The sequence below is a fragment of the Neovison vison genome, chromosome 6 (assembly GCF_020171115.1).
Source record: "Neovison vison isolate M4711 chromosome 6, ASM_NN_V1, whole genome shotgun sequence".
Taxonomy (NCBI): domain Eukaryota; kingdom Metazoa; phylum Chordata; class Mammalia; order Carnivora; family Mustelidae; genus Neogale; species Neogale vison.
In genome coordinates this window covers 221,546,743-221,561,169 of record NC_058096.1, presented here as the reverse complement: position 1 = coordinate 221,561,169, position 14,427 = coordinate 221,546,743, and the positions used below count along the sequence as shown (strand labels likewise).

The 14,427-nt window shown below is 61.7% G+C and overlaps 1 protein-coding gene across 4 annotated transcripts; it reads left to right on the top strand.

The window, feature by feature from the left end:
• The first annotated feature begins 366 nt into the window (after window positions 1-366).
• YJU2 (YJU2 splicing factor homolog) lies at window positions 367-13,301 on the top strand. 4 transcript variants are annotated; one of them, XM_044254534.1, is made up of 8 exons: window positions 370-509; window positions 2,180-2,280; window positions 3,442-3,586; window positions 5,904-6,038; window positions 8,076-8,257; window positions 8,887-9,010; window positions 11,581-11,728; window positions 11,894-13,301. In XM_044254534.1, the coding sequence occupies exons 1-8, from the start codon at window positions 486-488 to the stop codon at window positions 12,004-12,006; spliced, it is 972 nt and encodes a 323-aa protein (XP_044110469.1). In that variant the 5' UTR covers window positions 370-485; the 3' UTR covers window positions 12,007-13,301. The 4 variants fall into 4 exon arrangements, with proteins under 4 accessions (XP_044110471.1, XP_044110472.1, XP_044110469.1 ...); XM_044254535.1 differs by lacking the exon at window positions 370-509 and adding an exon at window positions 1,195-1,905; XM_044254536.1 differs by lacking the exon at window positions 11,894-13,301 and having other exon boundaries at window positions 367-509; window positions 10,786-11,649.
• The last annotated feature ends 1,126 nt before the right edge of the window (window positions 13,302-14,427 follow it).

Sequence of the window (14,427 nt, the reverse complement as noted above, 5' to 3'; positions counted from 1 at the left end):
AGGCTGCTCCTCTGTGGACATGCGTAGTCCGTGGGAGCTGTCCCTGGCCCCAGGTGCACGCTAGGGACACAGGAACACGCAGCCCAGCACACAGAGTAAACACTCAATGACAGCCGCCGTTTTCGCTCCAGAAAGGAGAAAAGAACAGGGAACATCGCGAGCAGCGGCCACGGCGCGCCACGACGGCATTTTTGTGAGCGGCTGCTCACCTCTAGGGGGCGCAGGACCTCCCCCGATCTTCAAATCAGCCGATCCCCGGAACCTTTGGAGCAATCTCGCGAGGGTGCAAATCGGAAGGGAAGGTAGCCGGACTCGGATCTTGACAGGCAGGGGCCAGAGCCAATGAGACGGGGCGTGCTATGCTCTTACCAATAATAGCGCGGAGGAAGTGACGATAGCGGAAATACAAGGGACGGTCAGAGAAGTTCGAAGAACACGGAGCTTAAGCGTTCTTCTCGTGCTTTAGAGACAAGTAGGCGGCAAAGATGTCGGAGCGAAAAGTTTTAAACGTAAGTGCTTTGTGACTAGGCTTTCTACCCGGGGCGGGACACCTCGGAGCTCCGGCCTAGGTGGGTTTCCTGTGCTCTCCTATTGGAACCTTTTTCTCTTCGCCAACGGTCTTCCGCGGGGCGGGGCTTTCAGACACCTCCCAATTACCTTCCGTGAGGGGTGGGCCCTTGCTTCCTTTCGGGGCGGAGCTGAATGTTTGCCCCAGAGCTTCTCCTGATTGGGTGTGCCGGAGGGAGCTAGCCAGTCACATCCCTTGGGGGGGTGGGTCCGTCCCGGCCGTGTTGCCGTTCGCTCCTCCTTCAGGCGCCTGAGGCCCCGCCCCCAGGGTCCCGGGCGTCGCGTTTCTTGCGGGGTTTTGGCTCAGCTCTTCGGCTGGGCTGGCAGGGGCGGGGGACGCCTCTCCCGGCCGCCTCGGCTTCTCCCGACTCTGTGGGGAATCCGGTGGGGCTCGGAAGGCGGCATGCGGCCCCCGAGCTCCGAGTCCCTGCGCGCGGCCCCCGGGGGCGTGTGTGCTCCGCGTAGGGGAGTGAGCGCCCCGTTGTGGGAGTGTGTAAGCCCCGCGTGCCGGGCCAGGGGCCCAGGTGTGAGCGGCCGGGCCGGTGCGGCTCCCGCGGCGCCGCGCTCTCGGCTCTCCCGCACTCGGGTTAGGGGTCCGGCGCCGGCGTCCTCACAGCCCGGGACAGGTGCTGGACTCCGTGTGCGCGGGAGTCCTCGGGCCCTGGCGACCCAGCCGGCAGCCGGCTCTCCCCGTCGGTTCCCGGGGCTGCCGCGCCGGCCCCTGCTCATCCCAGCGTGCGGGCGGACGGGCCCGCTGAGGCCCCAGAGGCGGGGAATAGCCAGGGAGTGGAGGACTCGAACCCGGGCCCCCGGCCTTGTAACCCGGACTCCTGACCCCGCGGACCTCGCTGCACCTCCCCAGAGCCGTGTCCTTCCCGGGGCTCAGTTTACCCTCTGTGATGGGGGCCCGTCGCTCTGCCTCCATGGGGCTCTGCAAGGGTTCTCTGAGGCAAGAGCTATGAAGTGCCCCGTGCGGGTGCTCAGCACACGGACTGCTTTATTTTCGGATTATCCGCGGAGCTGTGTTCCCAGATCCACACCTGTCTCCTGCGGGTCTCCCGCTGAGGCTCCTGTGTGGGAGCAGCTAGCACGGCAGCCTGAGGCTGCAGTCCTTGGAACGGCTGGCGTGCCAGGTGGGACCTTGGCTGGCACCCGGGAACCGGAGTCTCAGGATGGTTCGAGGGCTTACACCCTCCCTATGAGCAACACGGATCATGCAGAGCGCCCGACCTCCTTCCGGGTCTAGAATGTTGGAAGCTGCGAGGCCATGAGAGCCCCAGGCTCCCTGTGAGCTTCTAGGAGACGCCATCTCCCATGTGTGGTCATCTCCTCCGTGGGGTAATTAACACATCCTGTGTGATTCCGGGGGAGCAGACTCGGGAAGCAAGTGCCTGGTCTCCCAGACCTGCTCCCACACACCTTTTCCCTCTGCTGATAGGTCCCTGCGTCCTTTCACCATAGTAAGTGGTAGCCAGAAGGACAAGTGTATGTGGAGTCCTAGGAGCCACAGGATGGTCCTGGGGATTTGGGCAAGCTCCCCAGAGCTCCTCCCTCTCCCCCTGGCCTGCTATTGTGCCCGGGACAGCTCCCCTGAAACTTTCACTTCCCACAGAAATACTACCCGCCCGACTTTGACCCGTCAAAGATCCCCAAACTCAAGCTCCCCAAGGATCGGCAGTACGTGGTGCGGCTGATGGCTCCCTTCAACATGAGGTGAGTGTCCCCCCGTATGACTCCCCACGTGGCCCATCACATGGCCTCCTACATCATTTGTGGCAGACACACCTGGTGCCTGACATCCCCAGAGAGTGGCTCATCCCCGGCACTGAGACGTCAACCCAGCGAGTGCAGGACTGTGCTGACCCTCGCTTTCCTCCCAGATCAGGATTAACACCCCCGACTCCGAGCTCCCATCCAGTGTCCACCTCAAGATCTCAATTGTGGGTTATAAGTGTGAGTGCAGAGATGGGACCCGGTGTACTCTTTCCCCGCCTCCAGCAGGCACACTTCTTCATACCCCAGGACCTTTGCACAGGCCGTTCCTTCTGCCTGGATCATTATTCCTTCTGCTTTCACCTGGCCAGCTCTTCACCCCACAGGTCTTGGTTAAACCCCACCCTCTCAGGGACACCTGGCTGGCTCAGCTGGTCGACCCTCTTGATCTCAGGGTCACGAGTTCAAGCCCCATGTTAGGTGTAGAGATTAATGTAAAAAATAACAAGTTCTAAAAATACATGTTTCAAAAAACTATTTTAGTAAAATCTTGGAAAAACCCTCACTCCCCGAGAGTTCCCTGTGACCCCCCCGTCTGACCCCTTCCATAATTCCCCCTCCCTCACCATCCCCAGATCTTGGCCTTTGTACGGCTTCACAATTACCGTGTCTTACAGGTTCCGAGCCTCGTGCTTTTTTCACGTTTTAGCGTGTTGAAGTCAAACACCTGGTCATCAGACCCCTCGTTCGGTGAAACTCAGTTTGTGTTTGCATGTCATTGGTCCATTTCTGTCCTTCACTCACTCATTTTTAAAGTTCAGCAATCCTTTTGGGCACCTGCTGTGTGCCAGGGCCTTGGCAAAATGGGGGACCCTGTGGGGAACAAGATACCCCCCGAGCGCCAGCCAGGCCATTGCGAGTGTGTGACAGGCAAGTCTCAGCAGGTCTGGGTCGTCTGGGTGCTTCCCCAGCAGGGGACCCGGGGGCCAAGGGCCAGGCACATACTAGAAAAGCGTGTGCTAGGTTGGGGAACTCTGAGGCAGGCTGCTTCAGGAGGGAGGGAGCTCCCTGTCCCGGGGGGTATGCCAGCAGCCACCTGCCAGAATGCCGGGAGGAACCAGGGTGCTGGGGTGGCTTGAGTCCCTCTGTCCTGCCCCGCAGGTGTAAGACGTGCGGAGAGTACATCTACAAGGGCAAGAAGTTCAACGCGCGCAAGGAGACGGTGCAGAACGAGGCCTACCTGGGCCTGCCCATCTTCCGCTTCTACATCAAGTGCACGCGGTGCCTGGCAGAGATCACCTTCAAGGTAGACACCAGCCCTGCCAGCGGGTCCTTCCCGCGGGGGCTCCCTCCTCCCGTCCTCTCTCTCCATGGAGCTCCCGTGTCACCCCGTCCCCAGGAGACAGGCTTGTTTCCGGCGGCATTATGTACAAAGGCCCGGGTGTGCAACGACATGGGATTCAGGGAGCAGACCGCACCGTGGCACATGGCCGGTCATGGTCACGACCGTGTTGAGAATTTGGGGGAGCGGCCGGGGACCTTACGTTCTGCCGGAATTTCTTTTTACCTAACTCTTTTCCTTTTGGGTATAAAGAAAGGATGTTGAAAGAATGACATATTTTGATTACTTTTTTAAAAGAGATTTAGGTATTTAAGGGCGAGTGAGCAGGTGCACAAGCCGAGGGCTGGGAGGGGCAGAGGGAGAGAAAATCTCAAGCAGACCCTTGCTGGCCATGATCCCGGTGAGGGGCTCAATCTCACCACACGGAGATCATGACCTGAGCCGAAGTCAAGAGTCAGATGCTCAACCGACTGGGCCCCACTCCCCGCCCTGGGTACCCCTATTTGGGGTCCCTTTTTTTTTTTTTGACAGAGACACAGCGAGAGAGGGGACACAAGCAGGGGGAGTGGGAGAGGGAGAAGCAGGCTCCCGCTGAGCAGGGAGCCTCATGTGGGGCTCGATCCCAGGACCCTGGGATCATGACCTGAGCCCCCCAGGCGCCCCCTTGGAGTACTTTTTTAAACATCTGTAGTGAGATGGGATTCACGTACCATGTACGGTGTCTGATTCGGTGGCACTTAGTGTGCTCACAGAGGACTAAGCTGACCCTGTGCCCAGTTCCAAGAAATTTCCGTCACCCCCAAAAGGAGCCCCGTAACCATTAGCAGTCGGTCCCCATTGGGCCCCCCCCAGGAGCCCCCGTCTGCGCTCCGCCTGCGGACGTGCCCGTCACGATGGTTCTCATACGGGGTGCCCTGCGCCCTGTCCTCGTGCGCGTCTCCTGGTGTGGGTCCGGGTTCCCCCGACCAGGGCGTGTGGTGGGGCTCCTCCTGCCTCACGCTCAGTCACGTTCCCGTGTGGGCACACACACACGCCGCCCTCTGTCCCCTGGATGGACACTTGGGTCCTTTCCGGAAAATGATCTCTGTTTTTCCTGAATGGCAGTGATAACGTATGTGTTTCTGTGATATTGACGATTTTACGATATTTACAAATAGATGCTAATTTTTAAAGACTAGAGGATCTCCGGCAAGACGGAGCAGTCGGCTGTCCCGCTGAAGAACTTCGGGCGATTAAGTAGCCGGGGCTGCACATGTGGGTCACGGGTCCCTGCGCCCACACATCGTGGACACAGAACTCAGAACTGGGGGGCCGGCGCCGGAAGTCCGCCTGCTGCTCCCGCCGCCCGGCCAGCCCTGAGCCTGGAGACAAACGCTCGGGAGGCGCTCGTGTGGTTTCCGGGACACGGGATCCCCGTTGTCCTCACACTTTCTCTTCTTGTAACGCGCTCCGTATCGGGGCTACCTCCTCACCCACAGCAAGGCCGCGGGGCTGGCACCGAGGATCCTGCCTGACCCTCGCCCGCTTCCCCTCCTGTCCACATCCTCCGCACCCGCGGTGCCTCTGTCTCTGTCACAGCGAGAAACCGACCCTGAATATCACTGTTAACCATGAGCCACTCACCGTGTGGGTTTCCCTGTTTCCCCTGATTCCGACTCGGCGCTCCAGGGTCTCGTCTGGGATGCGAGCTTGTGTTTCCGCCCTGCTTTCTAGAAGTGCATATAGGAGCACGCTCTGTATGTACTGATACGTGATTTATGAATACGAGAAACCGTGAACACGTGTGCGCACACACAGCAGACAGGAAGACGGGGCACGTGCAAAGGCCCGGAGACTCGCATTCGCGGTCGGGCAGAGGTCGGAGGGAGGCAGCGGGCAGGTGCAGAGGGGGCACTAGAAAGTAGTGTCCAACCCAGGCATTGAGACAAGACAAGTGGGGCGACCGGGGGACGTTGCGCAGTGTTTGAGGGTCCCAACTCTTGGCTTCAGTTCAGGCCTCGATCTCAGCGTCGTGAGGTCAAGTGCTGGGTCAGGCTCCGTGTTGGGCTCGGCCCTCGGGGTGGGGGCGTCTGCTGGAGACGCTCTCTCCGCCCTCCTCGGCCCTCTGGCTCATGCTCTCACTCTCTCTCTAAAGTAAATCAATCTTCAAGTTAAAAAGACCCAGAAGGGGACGAGCAGGGGTGAGGCGCGGAGAGGAGGCGCCCCGGCGGCCGGCTGCTGGCCAGCAGAAGCTCCTGTGCCCAGGGCCGTAAGACTGACATCTGCCCGTTCTCCCTTGCAGACGGACCCCGAGAACACCGACTACACCATGGAGCACGGAGCCACACGGAACTTCCAGGCGGAGAAGCTCCTGGAGGAGGAGGAGAAAAGGGTCCAGAAGGAGCGGGAGGACGAGGAGCTCAACAACCCCATGAAGGTGAGGCCGGTGCCGCTTCCTGCCTCGGCCGGGCCGGGCGGTGGGGCGGGCAGGTGTGGTCGGCAGAGCCCCGAAGTGGTCCCAGGAGCCCACCCCTGGCCACACCCCCGTGCAGCCCCCAGGGTGCGCATGCAGGAATCTCACACCTGCGATCAGGTGGTGACGTTGGGTCACGGTCAACCTCGGGAGAGGGAGGCTGTCCAGCGGGCCGGACCTCTCACCTGAGCCCTCTGTCTGGGTCTAGAGGACGTTAGCGGTGTGAAGGAGCCGGCCTAGAGTGGGGGCCCGTGTGGCCCCCTGTCAATAGCCAGCAAGAACGCGGGGACCTCAGTCCCACAGCCAGAAGGAAGAAGACTCTGCCAGTAGTCCGAGCCAGGCCAGGCCTCGGGCGAGACCCCCAGCCCCTGATTTCGCTTCTGGAGGCCTTGTCGGAGAACCAGCCACGCCGCACTGGGCCTGGGACCCACACCAGCCAGGGGACAGCGAGAGCCCTGTGGTTTGAAGCTGTGGAGCTGGGGACAGACGGTCATGCAGCCGGGAAGAACGAATCCAAGGGGCAGGAAGTTAGACTTGAGAAGGCGAGGTGCTTCCTGCAGCCGGCTCCCCCCCATTTGCACAGAGGACACCCATGACCGGTGGCTGTGAAGACCAGAAGCATGGAAGGAAACGTTCTCTTGAATGCTCCCTGGCTGTGTGACCTTGGGCAAGGCCCTTGGCCTCTCTGGGCTTCAGAATCCTGGTATATCAAATGGCTTCGATGACCGGCCTCAGAGCTTGTGTGGGGCTTAAGTGAGTTTGTACACGGGAGTCTCTTGGGACAGGCCCCAGCACGAACGCAGGAATCCCTGCTTGATGAAACTCTGACCGGCCCTCTTCAAACAAACCGTCCTCTTCCGTCTGTCTCGGAAATGGAATGACATCTGTGTTCCTTCCGGCCTCCCCCACCCCCGTAAAGCCCGTCCATCCCTGGGCCCTCCATGCCGCTCCTGGCTGTTTGCTGAGCCCGCATGTCGGACCTGAAGCGGGGTTCTCCGCAGCGAGCAGAGCGGCAGGGAGGGACGCAGGCTCTGCCGAGGGGACTGTGTCCCGGCAGCGACCTGCATGGTCGTGTCCATCCTGGGCCACCCACATGACCATGGGGGCTTATGGCCTGAGTTACCCCAGAACTGCACCTTTACAGACATTTCTGTCCTCCAGTTTCTGGGGCTCAGGAGGCCCGAGGAGCTGAGCTGGGTGGTTTGGGTCCAGGGTCTCTCCAGAGGCCGCATCTCTGAAGACTCAGCTGGCCACGTCCTTGCCACGGGGCATCTGTACCCCCGCATGACGAGCCAGCCATCCGGAGGAGCCGGGAGGACCCGCCATCAGAGGGACACGCTGTTGTCCCTTCACACCCCCTCGCTCAGAGCGGGGCCCGGAGTCCCACCCGCACTCACGGGAGGGGGAATGGGGCTCTGCTTTCTCAGGGGAGAAACATCAAGAGAATTGGGGGACACGTATTCAAACCCTCGGGACTGCCACTTCCCTCTGGCCGCAGTCCCAACAGCCCCGAAGAGGCCAGTGCAGGCTTCCTGCCCATGCCTCAGAGACTCGGGCTGGCATTGTCGCAGGGATGGAACTAGCTCACGTAGGGCCACGTGTCAGCCTGGCGCGTCGTGATTGCTCAGACTCATTTTTAATCTTCGTTACTGTTATTTTTAAGTAAGCAGCGCACCCAGTGTGGGGTTCGAACTCCTGGCCCAGAGATCAAGAGTCGCACGTTCCTCCAACAGCCAGCCAGGCCCCTGCTCTTTGTTTTTACTGCTGTGTCATGGCGGACCTGGGCCAGACACCGGCGGGGCGGCCTCAGCAGACCAGCCCCCGTCCCGACGCCTTTCCGCTCTGAGCTGGGGAATGGGTGCAGCCAGGGGACGGGGCAGGAGGCCCCTGCGCAGGCAGTGTGGGTGCAGGTGGGCGTGGGGGCTCCTCCCCGGGCAGGTGCCGCCCCCCCGCCCCCGCGGCCCCAGCAGCCGCGCACTGAGCCTGGGTCCTGCCCGCCAGGTGCTGGAGAACCGGACCAAGGACTCGAAGCTGGAGATGGAGGTTCTAGAGAACCTGCAGGAGCTCAAGGACCTGAACCAGCGGCAGGCCCACGTGGACTTCGAGGCCATGCTGCGGCAGCACCGGCTGTCAGAGGACGAGCGGCAGAAGCAGGAGCAGGAGGAGGACGAGCGGGAGACGGCGTGAGTGCTCCCAGCGGGGCGGGCGGCGTCCCGGGCGCACACAGCCTTTGCTCAGGCCTCTGCCTGCGGCGCCCTTCCGGGTCTTCCGTGGCTCCTTCAGGCGGCCCTTCTGCAGGAGGCTTTCCCGTGCTCCCCCACACCTCACTTTCTCTCCCGTGGGGTCTGTGTCGGGGTCACCAGCATCACCCCCCAGGTTTGATGACTCGGCAGGGTGGGGTCCCTCAGGCCCGGGCCTGTTGTGTCCACACTTTCCGCAGGGCACTGACCGCCCTGGAACCTTCCCTCTGCTTCCGTGTCTCCATCTCATCGCCTCCTCCCTCTTCCGGAATCTGAACGGGGCCCCGGGTCGGCTTCTGCGTTTCCAGGGGGGCGGGCGGCGAATGGCGCACAGGGAGAGCGGAGTCCTCGTGGAGCACCTTCGGAGCACCAGGCGCTGGGTGGTCCTGGTCGCAGCGTCCATCGAGGGGACGGTCGTGTGGGGAGCTCCCAGCCAGAGTTCCAGCCAAGGCAGGCCGAGGCCAGTGGCCGGCACTTAACCGTGCCGCCCTGGGTGGCCAGAGAGGATTGCTGGGAGTCTGGGGGCCCCTCGCTGCCCCGCTCACTCCTGTTGGGGGACGGCGATCCCACAGGGCCTTGGTGGAGGAGGCGCGCAGACGCCGGCTGCTGGAGGACTCTGACTCGGAGGAGGAGGCGGCGGCTCCTGCCCCCCCACGGCTGGCCGTCCGGCCCAGGCCCACCGCCATCCTGGAGGAGGTGAGTGTGCCTGCATCCCCCAAGGGCTTTGGGGGGCAGCAGAGAGGGGGAGGTAGGCCTGGCACCAACGGCCAGAGACTGGCTGTGCGTCAGCAGGCCCGGCTGCGTGCCAGGATAGCCTTGTCTGCAGAGCCTGCAGTCAGCCAGCCCCTGCTCAGCCACTGAGATGGGAACACCCCCAGACGCGGAGACTTAGGGACACAGATGTGTGTTTCTCCGTCCCCATAGCAGCCCTGGGGTGACCGCCAGGACTTGCAGGCCGCGCTGCTCCCAGCACTCAGGGACCCGGGCATTTGCAGCTTGTCTGTCTGCTCTCTCCTGGAGCGTGGGTCCCAGCTCTGGGGTCGCGGCTTCTGGCCAGGGTGGGGCTGGGAGGGGTACCCGCCAGGTACTCGACAGCGGGACTAGTGAGTTGCAGGGGGCCTGGGGGCTGGGACCCCTTGCCGGCCCTGGGCTGGCAGCAGGGAGCAGGGAGGAGCATCTGGCAGGTGGACCGCTAGCACTTTCCAGCACAGCGTCTCATCCAGGGCCGTCAAGGCCATGCTGGCGTGTTAATCGAAGATGGGGCACTAAAGCGAGAAATGACAAGTAGCGGTCACCCCAGCCATGTTTTATTTTCGCTCTCACGTGTTGGTGGTCCCTGCCAGCCAGATGCAGGTTCAGCCGCTGGGTCGGACCCAGTCACGCTGTTCTAACTGCTTGGAGGTGACTTTTCTGTTGAAAAGTTGTGCTCCGCCACTGAGAACAGCATCAGGCCCGGGCAGCGTCCTGCTCTCGGTTCTAGTGGCCTGGGGTGGTGGCCGGGGGGGCTGCCCTCACTGCTTCACCTTCACGTCCTAGCCAGGGGCAAGGGCCCGGCCAGGGAGGAGGACAGCCAGGGCTCCCATCCCACATAATCCATTGGCAGTGGCACGCGTGCCATTGGTCAGAGCCCAGCCACCTGAGCACGTGGTGCTGCAGAGGAGGATGGGAAATGTAGTCTTTATGGGGGAGGGGCGCAGCCATGTTTCCAAGGAGGCTCGTGACTGTCCTGGGAGGGAATGGGCCCTCGGGGTGGTGCATGCCCATCCCTTACTCTCAGACACAACCAGGACATTTTCCTTGAGGTGCTGTCCCCTGCTGACAGGTCTCACGCTGTCTTTCTTAAATAAACCGCCCCCAGAATTGTCTAAAATTTCCTCTTTTCTTCTTTCACGTGGAAGAGGAGAACGGACCCATCGTGAGAGCAGTCTGGGTTCCTTTGCTGTTCCCTGTCTCCCCCCAGTTCCCTGCTCCCCCCACGCATCTGTTCCAGGCGTCTTCCTTGCACCTGGTTTGAGGACGCGCTTCTTGTTTTGTTTGCACCACACGGTTCCATTGAGACTTCCCAAAGCCTTGCCATGACGTCTGTCCCCTTCCGCGCCGAGGCGCCCGTGTTCATGGTTTTGCTTAGTGGCAGTGCGTGTCGCGGGCGGACACAGGCTTGGGGAGGAGGCTCACGAGGGCTAGTGCTGGCCCACTGTGGGGGCCACGTGGGTCAGTTCAGAAAGCGGCAGCTGGAATGGCTGGTCTCTCTCTGTAACCCACTGGACCACGTCTGTCCCTGTCCGTGCTCGCTCGAGGGGCCCCAGCCGGTGCACAGGTGGCCACGTGCGGCCACGCGCCTCCGGGGTCCCCCTCCCATGCTCCCTGCTCCTGCCGAGCCAGCCCTCTGGTGTCCCCGCTCCAGGCCTTGGCCTCATGCTCCGGCGCTCGGAGCGCGGTCCCTCACGTCTCTCTGCTTGTTAACTCCTCAGTCTGATGGCAGCGCACGGCCCCTCTCCGAGGAGACCTGGCCCGACCGCGTTACGGACTGGCCGCTGTCCCTCAGCTGTCACACCACACTGAAGTCTTTCCTCGGGTCACACCACCTGTCAGGACAGACGTGCTGTCGATCTATTCGCTGGTCCGTCCTACCTCCTCCCGCAGATGGCGGCCCCGAAGGCAGCGCCCCGTCCCTCGTGCCCCCGGCAGCTCCAGCTCCCAGCTCGGACAGGACCTCCTGAGGCCGTGGATTCCGGTTCCTCTGTTTCAACATAAAACAGATAAAAGGGGTCCCTGCCCGCACAGTTGAAGAGCCCGATGGAAATGGGCCTGAGCCCCTCTCTGCCTTCCCCTCGCTAGTCCCCAAAGTGGGAGCCTCCGTTTTCCCTCACTCCGTCGAACACATCGGTAGAGCACCTTCGTGCCAAGAGTGGTCTGTGGCACCGTGGACCCAGTCGTGAACACGACAGGAACCCCCAGCACGGTTGAGGGGGTTACGTCCCGAGGCAGTGGAGGCCACTGAGGGCGTGGACATGCAGCACTCGCTCGACCACATGATCTTAAACTGTAGAGAAAGGTTTCTCAGAGGAGCTGATGCCTGGGTGGGGTGTTGAAGGATGAGTAGGAGTTCACCAGATGCCTTAGAGGAAAGGGGGCGTTGCAGGTGGAGGGAATGACGTGGATAAAGACCCAGAGGGGAGAAGGCGTGGTGTGATTCAGGAAGTGTAAGTGCCGGAGAAGGTGGGATTGGGGCCGGTTCACCCACTCATGTCCCCCCTCACCCCCAGGCCCCAAAAGCCAAGAGGAAGGCAGAAAGCTGGGAACGGAGTGTCGGCACCCTTGGCAGCAGGCCCCAGCTGTCGGGCCTAGTCGTGGTGAAGAAAACAGACCTGGGTTGCAGCACCCGGCAGGGCCTGGCATCGCCCGCCTCCCAGGGTAGGTGTGCACCCCCCAGCCCCCCACCCCCTCCCACTGGAGCGCAGTGCCTCGGGGCCACCAGGTGATAGCAGGCCCTTCTCGGGGCTTGGGGGGGTGGGCGGTGCGCCCCCAGCCGGGGCGTGGGGTTGAGGCCGGGTGGACCAGCTCTCCTCTCTCCCCCAGGGCCCGTGCGGAGCAGCAAAGCAGCTGACCCTGCACCCCGGTTGCCGGGCACCTCCTCCCTGAGCCAGCTGGGGGCCTATTCGGACAGCGAGGACAGCAGTGGCAGCAACTGAGACCCCAGGCCCTTCCCCAGGTCAAGGTCCCGCATCCAGAGCACCAGCCAGAGCCACGCGTGACTGGGCGAACCCGGAAGTCCTCTGCGGCAGGCAGGGCCAGCAAGGGCTGCGGCCAAGGGACTCGGTTTCTGTCCTCTCCCCTCACCTGCCGGCCCTCGGGGACCTCGGGGTCCCCAGCTGACACTGCCGCCCTCCTGGCCCTCCGTTTGGGGCCGTGGCATCCCTGGGAGAGCTCCCAGCTCCCGGCAGGCCTCTGTGGTCCACACGTGGCTAATCCGGCCTCTTGGCTCTCGGAAGCTGAGAGACGGTAAAGGTCCGTTGATTGGTGGGCATCTGGGGGCGATTTGTTACGTGGCACTAGATCGCGGGTCCCGCCGCTGGTCACGTGGCGGGAAATCAATGCCGGAGCTCACGTTGTTTCAAGGTTGCCCGACTCCGGCTCTGGAATAGTTCTCGCCCGCTCCAGAGCGTTCTGGTTGAAGGTCCTGTGCTCCTGCCAGACTCCTGACCCCCAGCTCTGCTCTCCCGCCCCCTCAGCCCCAGCGTCGCCGGCCTCTGCCCTCCTCTCCCTCCCTCCCGCATACTCACATTTGTTTGGCATCTGGGAATGCGCCTTTGTGCTTCTCACTGGCAGAGTGTGGAGCCGAGCAGCCCCCACTCGGGATCCGCGTTCCTGCAGTGACTTCTGGGCGGGTATGGCTGGGAGGCGGCAACTGGGATCCAGCCAGGCCCCGGGGCCCCACCTCACCCTGAAAACAGGACCCCAGGGGGCCCAAGTTCTGAAATGCAGTTGGTGGCCCGGGCTTGGGCTTGCTGGTTGGTGCGTCCCTCCCCCCAGGTCCCCCCAGCAGCATCCTCTCTGTGGTCGCCTTGGCCGTGGTGGGAGTATTTACACTGTGGAAGTCCGCACACAGAGCAGTGCCCGTGCCGGAGAGCCAGCTGTGGGCACTTCACAGCCTGCCCAGCCCGCTTCCCCAAAGTCAAAGTCAGCATCGTCAGGCGCGCGCGCTGCCCGGGATGGGGCTGTTCAGACCAGCGGCTGGAGGAGAGCATCCAGGCCCGGAAGCACTTGTGGGAGAGATGAGGAGGCGTGGGGCCCGCTCACTCTGCTGCATCCCCGCAGCCCATCTCCTGAGCTCCCGGACTTTGTGGCTGTGTGTGCGTGCCAGCTGTCCCTGTTCTTTGCTGAAGATCGTGGATCCTGTTCTGAAACCCGGATCAGTGAGCTATGATTGGCGGGCCAAAGCTGGCCCACAGCCTATTTTTGTGAATAAAGTTTTATTGGCACAGCAGCCTGCCCGTTTGTGTGCGTACGAGGTATGGCTGCTTTGTTCCACGGCGGCAGAGCCGACAGGTCAGGTTTACCATCGGGTCCCAGATAGAGAAGGGTTGCCAGCCCCCGTCTGGTCGCCCACTCTGCTCTTCCTGCTCTGCTCCCCACGGCCTCCAGGGGAAGGTGCTGACGCCGCCCTCACCCCGATTCCCAGGCACACCCCATGCCCGCGGCTCTGTGCCCAGGGTCACTTGAGAACGGGCACCAGCTGCGGGATGCAGTCCGCAGGATCCCCTTAGCAATAACAGCTAACGTGGGCGGAGCCTTGCCACTCGCCAGACCCCTGCCGAGCTCGGCCAGCCGCCCTCCTCGGAGTTTCCCACAGCAAGCTGCTCGCTCCAAATAAAAATAAAAATATATATGTACATATATCATTTATCTATAAAGTACATATTAAAATGTGTATATAGTTTAATATATATCATGAAGTTTATAATATAATTTGATATTACTATATATAATATATACTTATTATTTATTATACATTTTAATTTTTTATTTCATTTATTAATTTTTTTGAGCACCTACTTTGTGCACAGATGTGTTTTAGGGACTGGGGCTACAACACTGAAGGAAAACCTATGACCATAATGCCCTAAAGAAAATAACAATAGTCCCACCTCCTAATGGTGACGTCATGTTGGGAAGATGGGGGGAGATCGTGGACGTATCTGAACAGAACAGTAAGCTCTGAAGAGAGGCGAACACACACTGGAGACAGCAGGGGTGGGGGTTGGCACCATCACGGCGTGTGTCTTGTCCCCCACGCTGCCCGCATCAGCTACTGCTGTGTGAGGAGGTCCCTGAGAAGGGCGCAGCAGCAAACACAGGAGCCCGGGGGCGGATCTGCTGGGTTCATTGGCCTCAGGGTCTCGCGCAGCTGCCCCTCACCTGGGGCAGGGCCGTGGTCTCATCGGAAGGCCCGCCCGGGGCTGGATCTGCTCCCACGCTCGCTTGAGTGGCTGTTGGCCATTCCTCACGGGCCCTGAGCCAAAGGCTGCCCTCAGCTGCTCACCTACACGGCCCCCTGACGGCCGGACCCCATAAAGCCAGCACAAGGGTCTGTGGGAAGTGGCATCCCCTCA

Bases quoted from the DNA above. Each gene is read 5' to 3' on its own strand.
- YJU2 (XM_044254534.1), top strand. From the start codon at position 486: ATGTCGGAGCGAAAAGTTTTAAAC. The intron at 3,587-5,903 runs GTAGACACCAGC...TCTCCCTTGCAG, and splicing joins TGGCAGAGATCACCTTCAAG to ACGGACCCCGAGAACACCGA. The intron at 11,729-11,893 runs GTAGGTGTGCAC...TCTCTCCCCCAG, and splicing joins GGCATCGCCCGCCTCCCAGG to GGCCCGTGCGGAGCAGCAAA.